The 16,511-nt window shown below is 39.9% G+C and overlaps 1 protein-coding gene across 1 annotated transcript; it reads left to right on the forward strand.

Moving 5' to 3' along the window:
• The first annotated feature begins 11,464 nt into the window (after positions 1-11,464).
• On the forward strand, positions 11,465-13,350 carry LOC133406222 (regulator of G-protein signaling 21-like). Its single transcript, XM_061683663.1, has 5 exons — positions 11,465-11,582; positions 11,676-11,765; positions 12,029-12,090; positions 12,291-12,457; positions 12,596-13,350. The coding sequence occupies exons 1-5, from the start codon at positions 11,488-11,490 to the stop codon at positions 12,773-12,775; spliced, it is 594 nt and encodes a 197-aa protein (XP_061539647.1). The 5' UTR covers positions 11,465-11,487; the 3' UTR covers positions 12,776-13,350.
• The last annotated feature ends 3,161 nt before the right edge of the window (positions 13,351-16,511 follow it).

Here is a 16,511-nt window from a genome sequence, read left to right on the forward strand (position 1 = left end):
TTATAATGAAGGCAATACATGCTGTAAGTGTCTATATTAGCCTACTATCCAAATGACATAATGAGCATTCATGATTAAATGTTTATTTTTCCTGGAGAGAATGACGCACCACGTGACTACTCTGCTACACAATGGTGTTTTAAATTTCATTGCATTGATGAGATTATAGAAATATAATAAAGAAAACAGATTTTTTTATGTCATTTTTATTTTGAGGATTCCAAAAAACTAAATGGAACATGCCTCCTGTAATTTCAGACCTCCCCATGGAAATAAAATGAAGTCCTCTTCCATCCTTCCATCCATCCATTTTCTGAGCCGCTTCTCCTCACTAGGGTCGCGGGCGTGCTGGAGCCTATCCCAGCTGTCATCGGGCAGGAGGCGGGGTACACCCTGAACTGGTTGCCAGCCAATCGCAGGGCACATAGAAACAAACAACCATTCGCACTCACAGTCATGCCTACGGGCAATTTAGAGTCTCCAATTAATGCATGTTTTTTGGGATGTGGGAGGAAACCCGGAGTGCCCGGAGAAAACCTGCAAACTCCACTACAGGCGGGGACGGGGATTAAACCCCGCACCTCAGAACTGCGAGGCTGACGCTCTAACCAGTCGGCCACCGTGCCACCCAGTCCTCTTCCATCCTCAATAATACAAACAATCCTCTTCTCTTTTCCCCCTTATCTGGGCAACAGAGTGTAATAAAACGCAGCCTGGAATTATAAAACTAAAACAGCAGTCATTTGAAAAGGTAAGTACGACGAAAATAAGCCAGTTTCATTTCGATTAATAAAATAAAATAATGCACAATCCTCTTCTCTTTCCCTCCTAATGGCGGCAACAGACACAAATGAATAGTCTACAATTTCACATGAGCGTGATAAATCACAGCCTGCAATTAAAACGCAGCCTGCTTAAATAATAAAACAGCAGCCTTTTGAAAAGGCAAAGTATATCAAATTAAAATAATACAGTTTAAGTTCGATGTCTGTGCATTATCCTCTTCTATTTAGTTTTCTACAAATGCTAAGTAAGTCAGTGCAAGGTAAAAAGCAGCATCCTCTTCTCTTTTGACACGCACAATACAACGCAGCCATCTTCGGACCTGAGCCCAAAGATCCCAAAGATCACTGTGGCTGAGCTCCAGAGATGCAGTCAGGAGATGGGAGTAAGTTCTAGAAAGTCAACCATCACTGCAGCCCTCCACCAGTCGGGGCTTTATGGCAGAGTGGCCCGACGGAAGCCTCGCCTCAGTGCAAGACACGTGAAAGCCTGCATGGAGTTTGCTAAACAAAATCACCTGAAGGACTCCAAGACGGTGAGAAATAAGATTCTCTGGTCTGGTGAGACCAAGATAGAACTTGTTGGCCTTAATTCTTAGTGGGACGTGTGGAGAAAACCAGGCACTGCTCATCACCTGTCCAATATCGTCCCAACAGTGAAGCATGGTGGAGGCAGCATCATCAAATACAGGGATATCCTGGACAAAAACTTCCCCCAGAGTGCTCAGAACCTCAGACTGGGCTGAAGGTTCACCTTCAAAAAAGACAATGACCCTAAGCACACAGCTAAAATATCGAAGGAGTGGCTTCAGAACAACTCCGTGACTGTTTTTGAATGGTCCAGACAGAGCCCTGACTTAAACCCAGTTGAGCATCTCTGGAAAGACCTGAAAATGGCTGCCCACCAATGTTCACCATGCAACCTGACAGAACTGGAGAGGATCTGCAAGGAGGAATGGCAGAGGATCCCCAAATCCAAGTGTGAAAAACATTAGCCTCATTCCCAAAAAGACTCATGGCTGTATTAGCTCAAACGGGTGCTTCTACTAAATACTCAGCAAAGGGTCTGAATACTTATGGCTGTGTGATAGTTCAGTTTTTCTTTTCTAATAAATCTGCAAAAAATTCAACAATTCGGTTTTTTTTCCTGTCAATATGGGCTGCTGTGTGTACATTAATGTGGGAAAAAATGAACTTAAATGATTTTAGCAAATGGATTTTAGCAATATAAAAAAAGAGTCAAACATTTAAGGGGGTCTAAATACTTTCTGTACCCACTGTGTGTGAAGTTACCACAGGCATGCATTTAAGTTCTGATTCTCCCTCTCTCAAAAGCATTTTAGATTTTAGATTATTATCTTTTGGACATACTGTTCAGTACTCTCATTCAGTTGTACTTGTGAGGTGCCAATGTCCTTGTAAGGTTAGACGGTTTGTGGATTGTTGGAGTAGATAAACCTGTCCTGTGACAGTATGTTTCAATCCATTAGTCAGGTATTTTTGCATAAATGGGAGCGGTTCCTAATTGGTGCTCTATGGAATGCACTGGGTCTCGCTATCTCTCTTAGCACATCAGCCCCACAGTATCTAGGCGCCGGCCTTCCTGTGTGACGTTTGCATGGTCTTGGGGTACTCCGGCTTCCCTGACACTCAAAATTACACTTCAATTACAGTAGCTTATTGGCAACATGGTTGTCAGTAAGTTACTGGGAGAGAGAAAACAACACAGAAAAGTGGGAGGAGAATAGTTTGAATTAGGTTCCGGTGTCATGTGCCACATCATACAGCTTACTCATCCATCAGCCGCTGAAAGTATTGAGCAGTATTTATCAATGACTCACTCACCTGAATTAGGCCACACTGTGCGAAACGCAAAAATTGGCAACTGTGTCTTGACTTGTACAATGAGCCTCCTCACACAGAAGTATACTGTGGCCACAACACATACATTATAGAAACATATACACCAATGCTTTTCTGCAATGGTGCCACATTGTTAGTGTGTAGTATTTCTACAGAATAGATTTTTATAATCATTCTCTTTCTTGTATAATCGTATTTTCTTGCATTGTGTCTCTTGTTATGTACACTATGTGTGTCTATTACAACAAAATCCTCAAACACTGTGGAGCCATGAATGTTCTAATGCATGCTGGGAATTATGGGCATGTATTACAGTACACTTAGACAATTCTGTAAATTCTACAGTGATGGCATACAATAAAATACAGTTAAGTGTTAAATGTAGTTTCCACTGCATCATGGGATTTTGGCTCACGTCACACACTATAAACAGAGAATCACGAATCAAAATGAATTGCACCCTAGTATCTAAGGCAGCTAAGTTGCCAGGTAACGTTTAGCTTAGTTTAGTAAATATACAACAGAATTGACCGGGATGTCACTGTATCGCATAGTTCAACACTGCATTGTGCAATGCCTGCTGGAGACCCCATAACTTCACAATTCTGCTGCTTTTAAACTTAGCCTAGCATGACAGTGCCTCCATTAATTTATTATGTTATCAAAGAAAATGGTCTAATACAATATTTACCTGATAAAAATAAGTGAATGAAATTTCAAATTGATGTACAGTAGCTTACTTTGTCTTTTGTGCCAAAGTTTTTGTTTTACAGGAATAAACATCAATTTGAAAAAAAATACAGTTACTCAGTTTATCGTCAATGAAAATCCCATAATGCAGTGGAAAATAAATTTAATTACAGTACAATCGATAGTATTTTATTACATGGTATGTGGAAAATGACTAGAATTTATAGAAATGTCTAACAGTGTGGTATAAGCTCCAGCTAACCTGCGACCGTATTGAGGACAAGCAGTACATAAAATGGATGGAAATCTTACCAAGCTTGAAACTATATTGCATAGCATACTGTGATTATTTGATAATGACACATATATACAGTCGGGAATTATCTCGTGTTGACTTTTTGATTTTTACATTTGTTTGATTGTGTTAAAAATAAAATGTCATTAATAGCTGCATGATATGAGGATAGGTGAGACATTCGAGTGTCCTAAGATTCCACAAACCATATTTGAGATTACTTTGTTAAAGACTAGAAGCCAAGTACATATATAATAATCAACTGATTTCAAAAATTCCAAGGAGTCCCAAGAACTTCTCGATGCAATCTCACAAGATGAAACATTTCCAGTGTGCACAGAAATGCATGAAGACTAATTTTCAAACAGTTATGATTCACTGTTCACTAGTCATCCATCCATCCATTTTCCATACTGCTATCCCACCTGACTCTGGGCAAGAGGCGGGGTGCACCCTGCACTGGTCGCCAGCCAATTGCAGGGCACATATAAAAAAAAACAATAAACATTCATGCTCACATTCACACCTACGGGCAAGTTAGAGTCTTCACTCAACCTACCATGCATGTTTTTGGGATGTGGGAGGAAACTGGAGGACCTGGAGAAAACCCATGCAGGCACGGGGAGAACATGCAAACTGCACACACTCCACACAGGCGAGGCCAGATTTGAACGCTGGTCTTCAGAACTGTGAGGCAGACGTGCTCACCAGTCGCACCCAACATGCCACTGGTCAGTATTAATTATTCACTTATTATTATTACTTGGGCGGCACGGTGGACGACTGGTTAGAGCGTCAGCCTCACAGTTCTGAGGACCGGGGTTCAGTCCCCGGCCCCGCCTGTGTGGAGTTTGCATGTTCTCCCCGTGCCTGCGTGGGTTTTCTCCGGGCACTCCGGTTTCCTCCCACATCCCCAAAACATGGATGGTAGGTTAATTGACAACTCTAAATTGCCCGTAGGTGTGAATGTGAGTGCGGATGGTTGTTTGTATGTATGTGCCCTACGATTGGCTGTCAACCAGTTCAGGGTGTACCCCGCTTCCTGCCCGATGATAGCTGGGATAGGCTCCAGCACGCCCGCGACCCTAGTGAGGAGAAGCGGCTCAGAAAATGGATGGATGGATCGATATTTTAATTTATTTGGCAAAAGATACGAAGGAAGGTAAACGCCTGCATTCACTTCTGGGTAAGTCCGATTTATAATGGTAAAAAGAAGGAAAAATAGGTGTACGAAAAAGGAAATAGAACATGGTGTGTTGTACTAAAGTAGAAAACACGAGCGTTTAATGTGTCCATTCGGGACGAGAGAGAGAGAGCAGACAAAGTTAGGACTTTGTGTGAAGCTAGTAATTTTCCCAAAATGATTACGCACTAATATTGTACAGTCTGGCAAACACTGGTGTGTTACTCACGAATGTAGATCAGCTGGTAGGAGGGGTGGTCTGTCTCAGCCATCCCGAGAAGCAAGGAGGCAGGTTTGGTCGAATGAGAAAAATGATGCAGAAAAATTTAACAAAAATAAAAGAGGCGGAAGAAGAAAAATTGTTGTTCGTCACGCCACGTTGGGAAAATATGACCGTCTCGTTCCCCGCGTTGGATCCGGGATCCGCTCGCAAGTTCAGAAAACTCATGTTTGGCTGGGAGCGTATCTGGTAGCTCAGCTGCAACTGTTCTGGAGGCTTAGCAGCGGCGATCTACGGAGGCTAGGGAGCCGGGTCTTCATCCCCAAGGCCCGCGGTTACCGAGCCGTGTGCCTGAACAAAGAAAGGGGAGGGGTGGCCGGAGGTGATAGCAAGACAAGTGTGAAAAACCAAGAAGGAAGACAGCGGGAGTCAGGGGTTAAGTACCCCGGGGGCGTGTCACAGAGGACTGAGGACCAGACAAGACCACACCCATCAGCTTGAATCAAGTCTACAATTTTGACTCATAAAATGGGTTTAAAATCATAGATTAATATAAAATATCCCCAACTTTGTACTCTCTTTACTCATAGGTCAAGCATATAGGATTACTGTTTATACTTTAGTCTTGGATAATCAATTATGGTTAATTATGGTTCAAATCACATTTAATGCTGCTTGGAGTCAAATCAAGACTAACAGTTCTCAAAATTGCCCAGCTGCGCTTGTAAAGTTGACACACTAACACAGACATCAATGCATACATGGAATATTTCTGCAGAGTTCGTGAAATATCAAAACAGAGATTTATCCTTGGTTAACAAACATCGAAATGAGAGTCCCCGGTCGGCTTTGCAGTTCTTCTCAACTCCAGCGGTCGTCGCCTTGTCCCAGCAATTGTTCCTATTCAAGGACAGATGGTCCGGTGAAAGCATCTGGGGGCCTTTGATGCTTGGGAGTTCAGATTTCTAGGGTAGATGTTAATTAGTTTAGGGTCCACTAGGTGTCTTCTCGTGGTAGTCACTGTGATGCCTCGTGTTGGGGGGAGCACATCCGCTACACGAGTTTCTGACCATTTCATTTGGTATTAAAATCTCTCTCTCTCTCTCTCTCTCTCTCTCTCTCTATATATATATATATATATATATATATATATATATATATATTATATATTTTTTTATTTTTTTATTTATTTTATTTTTTTTAAATGGGCCTTCTGAAGTACAAATGCAAAAGACACCATTGAAGCTTTAGCTGCTGTTATAAATAGAGAAAAATGCATGGTGAAGTCGCCATCACTCACTGATCTCAGTTCTGTTGAGAACTTAGCAACCTTAAATGGCATCTATGAGTATGGACATTAGCATGCCTCTAAACAGCAACTCTGGGACGAAGAGATAATGGCAGAAACTATCCATGGACTTCAAATTTCAATGGCAAAGAGAGTTTTTAAAGTGATTTCAAAGAGGAGCTACAGTATGTTAACATGTAGCTCGGCAAGATGTTCTGGTCGAAACAGCATTTTTTTTTAAAAATCTCACAGAAATGCAAGTTTTTAAAAAATATTCTTGATAACCTGTTTTTTTTCCCCCACTGTTGTGGGTAGTAATCTGAAACGCTGTATTTTGTCTTATATTGTAACAACAACAAAAATACTGTTGTCATCATTGTGGTTTTGATAAGTATAATCCCAGCTACAACGGAAGCTAATAATTGTTGATGATCAAAAAAGGCTATTCACTGCAAACAGCATTGACTGTTTAGGAGAATAAACAAAAACAGTACATGCGTAGTCATTTGGGACACAGTGTATTAAGGACACACAGACAGTAATTACACTTAGGGCAGCCCATTAGTGGCATACAAATAATGTAGGTATGGTAAGTTGTGTGATGTGGTTTGGTAGCACCTGACTAATAATTCATTAATACAGTACATAGTTCTAGTGTCATCAGAAAGTTATATTCCAAAACATCTGCGACATGGCTACTGTTTCTATACAGTCCCTGCCATAAGTATGAGTACAGTGATGCCACTCGTCCTATTTTTGCTTAAAATATTTGGATTTTATTTGGAGTTTACATCAAAAGATGAAAATGAGACAAGGGATCAACATCTCATCATTTTATTTGTAACACAATTATTTTTTACAGTGTGTTGTTGTTGTTTTTGCACAGGTGTGTCCTATCACTTTGAATATTCAAACAATAAATAGCATTGAATGTCTTTGCTAAGTTTTGGCTGTGGAGACTACATTTACAATAGTTAGATGTGTAACCAACATGAAACCAAGAAAGCGGAATATTGGTGAAAAGCAAGCAATTTTGTAGCTGGGAGAAGATGGAAAATCAAGTAGTAATTGCGCAAACATTGCCCATATTTGGAATGTCCTGAAGAAGACAGAGACCACTCGTGTACTAAGTTTCAGACGTTGCTCAAGCTCAAGGGAAATAGCAGCAATTGATGAAAGAAACATTCCAAGAGTTGCAAATAAAGTCCCTAAAAACCTCCAGAGGGCAGAAGTGAAGCTATCACACTGTTTTTAGAGACTTCATGACCAAACGTACAGAGAATTTGCTAGAATATGGAAGCCTAAAAAAAAGGATCCTTTACCAAAGTGATAAAAAGGCTAAATTCTGGAAAACGAGTGGATGTGCTCATGATCCCAGGGAAGCAGGGAGGCAAGGCAGGAATGCAGGAGTCAATTTAAAAAAAAAAAAAAAAAAGGGGCAAACAAGGAACATGGATACAGCAAACTATAATAATCATCATCATCATAATAATGTTACTTCCATTAATAGAGATTGGAAAATGGGTCCCTGAATGTATTGTGAATTGTGTTCGATTTACAGGTTCCATTAAAGCTTAAAACATGTCAAATGTAAAAACAAAAAGATTAACCACATGTGTTGCTGTTACAGTAGAGATGAGGTTACTACTATTTCCTGTATAAAATATAATTTAAAACGTGTATTTCTTTTTAAATGTCCATTGACTTTTGGTAATGGTTTTGGGTGAGTCTATTTAAAATGTGTGTAATCCACTATATCTGGTCGAGCCACTTGTAATTCCTTGTCTGACTTTTATGTACGTGCCCTTTAAATAGACATTGGAAAAGGAACAAAAACAAAGACTCATACGTAAGTAAGTAAAGCAGACAGGCACAACTGATAACAACTTCTCGAAGCTCGACAGACAGTGCTGGGAATCACCTTTCCTTTTGTGTCAGACCCTTTGGACTGAGCTTGGGCCTTAGTGGAAACTTGGCTCTGCTCAGCATCCACTTCTAAACATATGACCGCTCACACAAAGTCTGCACATCATAATAAACAGATGATGTAAACGCTGTGTATTCACTCCGGAAAGCCCTAACTGGTGCAACACAACAGGGGATATAGATACATTATTGCACAGATCATCTCACATAAAATGTGTGAAGATAGATAGATAGATAGATTTTTTTTTAGATTTGACTGGAATTACAGTTCTTATAATAGCAGAAATGAATTATTTTTATTTTACTGTCGCATGCTTACACAGTGGACTCTGCATGCCGTGATCCAGTCGCTGCCAGATAGAAGTGCGAGAGCGGAGCCTGGAATGGACTGCTTGTATCTATCTATCTATATATACAGAAAGAGACAGACAGACAGACTAGATAGATAGACGGATGGATGGATGGATGGGTGGGTAGGTAGATAGATAGATAGATAGATAGATAGATAGATAGATAGATAGATAGATAGATAGATAGATAGATAGATAGATAGATAGATAGATAGATAGATAGATAGATAGATAGATAGATATATAGATAGATAGATAGATAGATAGATAGATAGATAGATAGATAGATAGATAGATAGATAGATAGATAGATGGATGGATGGATGGATGGATGGATGGGTGGGTGGGTAGGTAGGTAGATAGATGGATGGATGGATGGATGGATGGATGGGTGGGTGGGTAGATAGATAGATAGATAGATAGATAGATAGATAGATAGATAGATAGATAGATAGATAGATAGATAGATAGATAGATAGATAGATAGATAGATAGATAGATAGATAGATAGATAGATAGATAGATAGATTTTTTTTTAGATTTGACTGGAATTACAGTTCTTATAATAGCAGAAATGAATTATTTTTATTTTACTGTCGCATGCTTACACAGTGGACTCTGCATGCCGTGATCCAGTCGCTGCCAGATAGAAGTGCGAGAGCGGAGCCTGGAATGGACTGCTTGTATCTATCTATCTATATATACAGAAAGAGACAGACAGACAGACTAGATAGACAGACAGACGGATGGATGGATGGGTAGATAGATAGATAGATAGATAGATAGATAGATAGATAGATAGATAGATAGATAGATAGATAGATAGATAGATAGATAGATAGATAGATAGATAGATAGATAGATAGATAGATAGATAGATAGATAGATAGATAGATAGATAGATAGATAGATAGATAGATAGATAGATAGATAGATAGATAGATAGATAGATAGATAGATAGATAGATAGATAGATAGATAGATAGATAGATAGATAGATAGATAGATAGATAGATAGATAGATAGATAGATAGATAGATAGATAGATAGATAGATAGATAGATAGATAGATAGATAGATAGATAGATAGATAGATAGATAGATAGATAGATAGATAGATAGATAGATAGATAGATAGATAGATAGATAGATAGATAGATAGATAGATAGATAGATAGATAGATAGATAGATAGATAGATAGATAGATAGATAGATAGATAGATAGATAGATAGATAGATAGATAGATAGATAGATAGATAGATAGATAGATAGATAGATAGATAGATAGATAGATAGATAGATAGATAGATAGATAGATAGATAGATAGATAGATAGATAGATAGATAGATAGATAGATAGATAGATAGATAGATAGATAGATAGATAGATAGATAGATAGATAGATAGATAGATAGATAGATAGATAGATAGATAGATAGATAGATAGATCCAGTGTCATGGTTAGGTTATTTGGAGGTGAGGAAGGCAAGGCAAAAACGTGGAGCCAATTGCAGAATGGAGGAGTCTCAAAAAATTTGATTTAATTTCCCAAAAAGTGCAAACAAGGAACATGAATAAAGCAATTAAAACAAAGCCCCACAATAGATAACTAAAGTAACAAAGAAACTTGAATAAACCAAAAACAGAAACGAAACATGACTGGCGAGTAAGACGCGGAACTGACAGGGACAATGGCTCCTGACAATGACATACCACAATGAAATGAATGAAACCAGGGAACTAAATACAAAAAGATTGACGAGACAACGGGGAACACCTGGACAAGACACGAGTGGCTGCAGGGATCTGATTGGTCGACACAAGGTAGACGGGAACAGGTGGACACAATAACTAAATGAGCACACGGCAAACATGGAACACAGGAAAACATGGAACAAAACTAAACACAACCCAAACCAAAACGCAGACCATGACATCCAGTCCGATATAATCCGATTCTCATTTTTTTTGCTGATATCGGAGCGTTATCTGAAATCAAATATTGGCTCGGGAAACCCCTAGTACTTAGAAGAACTTTGCCGCACAATGACATTTTTTTTCAGCAGATGATGATTTTGTTGCTGTTGACAGACATGTATATTCTGTTGAGCACCAAAATATACTGGCTTACCATCACTAGTTGACTGCAGAGGGAGCATGTAAAGATCCCCTAAAACTGGAAATGGGGGGGTCATGTTGCTTGTGCACACCGGAAAGTTTTCTCTCAGAGTGAGAACATTTTTCATGTCCAGCAAACACCCCACAACACCATGTCCCGTAAGCTTGAGTGCTAAACAAGCTAAATTTTTAATTGGCTCTGCTTCGGATGAACCGTTGAAATACAAGGACATGGCATCATTATCGTTGTACAAAAAAGTCAAACCTTCATGTGCTTCATGTTCTTTGGACTTTGTGCCGGATGTACTCTGTGTGATTTATAAGACACTGTGTTCAAAGACAATTAAGTAATTGTTACTCTTTTAGATCCTGAGCAGATAAGGAGGCAACTCCTTAGTCATGGTGTAGCAATGTTACATCTAAAGCTTGCTGCAACTGGTAGTTAAGTAGAAAGGGTGTGTGTGTGTGGGGGGGGGGGGGCTATTAACACTAATCAGAGAGCAGCACCAAATTCTAAAAAAGAAGATCCTAGAATTTAAAAAAAGGGTCAAATTCAAAATAGATTTTGCAAGTTTGGAGTGTATTGTTTATGTGGAAAAAGTCACGTTGGGTCGTAAGTAGGCTTGTCGATGTTTAAACGTTACATTGTGTGTAAGACCTGTTGTGCCAGACCCGCCTCCTCCCTGTCAGCTGCAGAGCACAGCTGGAGGCAGACTATAAAGATAGGCACTAGGCAGCAAGTCAAAGCAGAGAGAAAGGAGCGAGAACCATGAAGGAAGACCTGACTAGTGTGTCTCATTGGAGCATGGCTTTCATTGACTGTACGAACCCCACAGATCCGTCCGAAAAGAAAAAGGGAATAAAGTAAGTTATATCCACGATATACAGTGTGTCCACTATATATACAGTATGCCTGACCTTTACTGACTACTAAATATTTTCTTTTCTTTTTTTCAGGGGGAGAAACTGGAAAAACAGAATGGCACTCTTCTTGAAGACAAACTCAGCCCATGCTGTATCAAATCTAAGAAAGAACAAATCGCACAGGTACATTTATTCATTCGTATATTTGCTTTATGCATCACATTTGATACAAGATAATCAACATGTTGAATTGTAATCGGTTTTATAGATGTCTCCTAAAAATGTATTCATTTTAAATGTTTGCTGTATTAAAGACATACAGACATGTATATTCAAATATTGCATTTTTCACTCTGACCAAATGTCATTCTCCTGCATCTCTCAGATTTAGTAGCAGTTCTCCTTTTGTAATAAGCTGTTGACCGATCTGTCCTCTCTTTCCTCAGGCCGACTGCAGATGATGTGACCCAGTGGGCGCAGTCACTTGACAAACTACTCAGTCATAAATGTAAGCATCAATCGAGCCCGATATGCCCACAATTAGATAAGAGAGTCTCAAAGGTCAGACGGTTACTGTGTGCTCAACGGTGACGGCTTTTATGCCATCACTTAAAACTGAACCTGTGACTGCAATGGCTTTGCACTCATGTCACCTTACCTGGAATGCACAGAAAGATGATTTCTCTTTTGTTTGTCGGTCTCCCACAGATGGAAAGGTGGCCTTTTGCATTTTTCTGAAGACCGAGTTCTGTGAGGAAAACATTGAGTTTTGGATGGCGTGTGAGGATTTCCGGATGCTCTCATCACACCAACAATTGACATCCAAGGCCAACAGCATTTACGAGGAGTTCATTAAAAGTGATGCTCCCAAAGAGGTAACGGCTAACAAACTTCATGAAATATCTCCATATACAGTAGCTTCAGAAAACAGATATCGTCACCTAAGTTGGAACATGCATGAGTACAACAAGGGATGCCAGAGTTACATTCTGAGTGTTTCTCTTTTGTTACAGGTCAACCTTGACTTTTACACAAAAAACAAGATCATCCAGAGTCTCAGTGAGCCTAATGTGTCCAGCTTTCTGGAAGCCCAGGGAAAAGTCTACAGCCTGATGGAGAACGACTCCTACCCAAGGTTTATCCATTCTGACATCTACAAAGAACTGTTGGCAGCTGCAAGGAGACGACGTTAAGGGCTTACGCGTTTAGTCTAAACTGTGCGAATGGATGAAAATCAGATCGCAGCACGGCCTCAGCCAATGGGACCCTAATCTTTCTGTTTTTGAGCATAAACACTCGCAGCAGCTGTGGGATAACACAACTGAAGCTGTTTTAAGCTTCTTTTTCAAATAAGTACTTTTATGACGCTTGCACAATGAAGCGGAATTTCACAGCCTGTTGAGATTCACATCACTTTGTTATTTTTACGACTATTTTATTTCTCTCTGCTACTTTGAACTGTATCCTGTGGTTATACATAGCACACTGAATCAAAGTAGAGGGTACTGTACAGTATACTGTATAGTCAATGCCTTTGTACCACTGAAATGCCAGTGCTGTTTGACGATACTTTGACAACATAAAACCTGAATGTTTTTTCCCACTTACGTGTTTGCACCATTGCACACAAACAGTCTGATTATACTTGACTTTAACATGACTTGCCGTTTAATCAAACATCAGATCTGATAAAATGTACAGTATTTCATGATCATGTATTTTATTATGTTCGGGACAGCAGGCCCGCTCTAATTAAAACACATTTTTCAATGGCACAGTGTTTCAGATTATATTTTTTACTAATACTACAAGAAGCCAGGTCATTACCAACGTATGTATGTGTGTGTGTGTATGTGTGTGTACACTATAGTGGTGTGAGAAGAGTTTTTGCAGAACTCCCTGATTTCTGATTGTTTTGCATGTTTGTCACACTTAAGTGTTTCACATCATCAAACAAATTTAAACATTAGTCAAAGACAACACAAGTAAACACAAAATGCAGTTTTTAAATGAAGGTTTTTATTATTAGGGGAGAAAAAACATTTTCCCAAATGTCTTGGGGATCTTCAAGATGTGCATCCGTCCATTTTACATACCGCTTATCCTCAATAGGGTCGTAGGCGTGCTGGAGCCTGTCCCAGCTATCTTCGGGCGAGAGGCAGGATACACTCTGAACTGGTCGCCAGCCAATCGCAGGGCACATATAAACAAAAAAACATTCACACTCACATTCACACCTACGGGCAATTCTTAAATTAACCTACCATGCATGTTTTGGCGATGTGGGAGGAAACCGGAGTACCCAAAGAAAACCCACTCAGGCATGGGGAGAACATGCAATTTACACATATGCGAGGTATTTAACCCTGGTCCTCAGAACTGTGAGGCAGATGTGCCAACCAGTCAACCACCGTGTCGCCATCATCAAGATGTCTTCTGACCTTAACTGAGGAAAGTGAGGCCTGCAGTTGCTTTGATGTTGTTGTGGGGGTTCTTTTGTTACCTCCTGGATGAGTCGTCGCTGTGTTCTTGGGGTAATTTTGGTCGGCCAGCCACTCCTGCTTTAGTTCAACAGTGTTTTATGTTTTCGCACTTTGTGGATAATGGCTCTCACTGTGGTTCGCTGGAGTCCCAAAGCTTTAGAAATGGCTTTATAATCTTGTCGACACTGATAGATCTCAATTACTTTCTTTTTCATTTGTTCCTGAATTTCTTTTGCTCTCAGCATGATGTCTAGCTTTTGAGGATCTTTTAGTGTACTTCACTGCCAGGCAGGTCCTATTTCAGTGATTTCTTGATTGACAACAGGCATGGCAGTATCGGGCCTAGGTGTGGCTTGAGAAACTCAAGTATGATATGACACGCTGACTCATTACGGTAGTAACACCGATTGTTCTGGATATTGGGGGAGAAAAAATCCAGCGTCCAACATTACCGGCCAGTACAGTGGTGTGTCCAGCCAGCATGACGAAAAGAGTGGAAAAAAACTGCTTGGGGGTAAACAATTTCATTATGCGACCCCCTCCAAGCCGCGGAGGCAAAGGTTTTCTCTGTCTCTCTCTAAGTCACAGCTATCAGAGTACATTCACAAAATAGAAATTTAAAATATTTTCCATGCATAAAGTATCCAATTCAATCTATCGGCAATGTTATTTGTTTGTTTGAAAAATGCAGTGCTGAGTTTTGTTCGGATTAATCAGATTTAATAAACTTTATTTAATTAACTAATGTTCAAAACAGGATGGCACGGTGACCGACTGGTTCGAATGTCTGCCTCACAGTTCTGAGGACTGGGGTTCAATCCCCGGCCCCACCTCTGTGGTGTTTGCATGTTCTCTGTGTGCCATAATTTATTAACAATTACTATTATAGTCATGATTATGTTGTTCAATTTAACGGTATGCAGAATGATTTTTATCCTATAACATAATATACTGCAATAACTGTCCCACCTTAATGCTCTTAACAAAATTTGGAAAATATGGTAATTCAGACAAGTTTGGACAAATTGTTCAAGAAGTGGCGGCACGGTGGGCGACTGGTTAGCACATCTGCCTCACAGTTCTGAGGACCGGGGTTCAAATCCCGGCCCTGCCTGTGTGGAGTTTGCATGTTCTCCCCGTGCCTGCATGGGTTTCCTCCCACATCCCAAAACATGCATTAATTAAAGACTCTAAATTGCCCATCAGTGTGAATGTGAGAGCGGATGGTTGTTTGTTTCTATGTGCCCTGCGATGGGCTGGCGACCAGTTCAGGGTGTACCCTGCCTCTCACCCGAAGATAGCTAGGATAGGCTTCAGCACGCAGAAGATGAATGAATGAATGTTCTAGGGCAGCCATGGCCCAATAGTTAAGATCATCGCCTGCCACCGTGGGGGGTGGGGGGGGACCTTGGTTCAAGACCCCAACTGGACCATCCCCTGGACTCATATCTGTGGTGTCCTTGAGTAAGACACTAATACCCTGAAATGCTCCCTGGGTGCTTCAGCTTCCCCCTTCTCCAGTGTATTCCACTAATATGTGTATGTGTTCACTGTGATGGGTTAAATGCACAGAACAAAGTTTGTGTGCATGCATGCCTGTTCATGACAATAAAAGGTGATTCTTCTTCTAGAAGTGAATTTCTATAGGTTTTCATCTCTCTCTCTCTCTCTATATATATATATATATATATATATATATATTAAATGACCCAATGTGTAGATCCTTGCGATTATCATTAATATTTTCCACTACCAGATGATAGCTGTGTCATTTCATTCCAGAAAAGCAAAATTACTCCTCTTTTGGGAACATTTTTCTGTCAGCGGCTACATCATTATTTAGTCCCATACAAAAATAACATGTTTATGTTTCAAGAAGAGGGAGAAAGCCCTGACTGGTGGCAGACTGTTCCCTGAGCCCGTTATGCATCTGCTGTCTGATACGGAAGTCATGAACTCATAGAAGAGGATGACAATGGCCAGACACAGGGATGATACTCATTGTGTGGTGACAACTGATGATCTCCACTCATACCAGTGCACTTCTGTGCGGGTGTATTTAAATCACCTCGGCAGGAATAAATGTTCTACATCTTGAGGCTGAGGAATTAAACATCAATTAGAAACCGGGGTTTGCAATTTAGCTTGACTTCAATGCACTCACATCAAATATTTCCATGAAAATATATATATATATATTATTTTATTTTATTCGAAAAAAAACTGAGATGTAAGCTTTTCAATGGCTTAATTGTGATTTTCTGTTATTATGATCCTAAAATTAGTGGGCCTTTTTTTACCGACCTCAGTCGTGAGAGTAGTAACATGGTTTAAATAAATACATTTTAAAAACTGTATTCACAGCCAAGTAATTTTATCATATTTGAATATAAAAGGGACGGCACAGTGAATGACTGGTTAGCACATCTGCTTCACAGTTCAGAGG

This window comes from Phycodurus eques, chromosome 8, assembly GCF_024500275.1.
Source record: "Phycodurus eques isolate BA_2022a chromosome 8, UOR_Pequ_1.1, whole genome shotgun sequence".
Lineage (NCBI taxonomy): Eukaryota > Metazoa > Chordata > Actinopteri > Syngnathiformes > Syngnathidae > Phycodurus > Phycodurus eques.

Coding starts and splice junctions, on each gene's coding strand:
- LOC133406222 (XM_061683663.1), top strand. CDS start 11,488: ATGAAGGAAGACCTGACTAGTGTGTCTCATTGGAGCATGGCTTTCATT. Junction 11,766..12,028: donor AGAAAGAACAAATCGCACAG/GTACATTTATTC, acceptor CTCTTTCCTCAG/GCCGACTGCAGATGATGTGA. Junction 12,091..12,290: donor CAAACTACTCAGTCATAAAT/GTAAGCATCAAT, acceptor GGTCTCCCACAG/ATGGAAAGGTGGCCTTTTGC.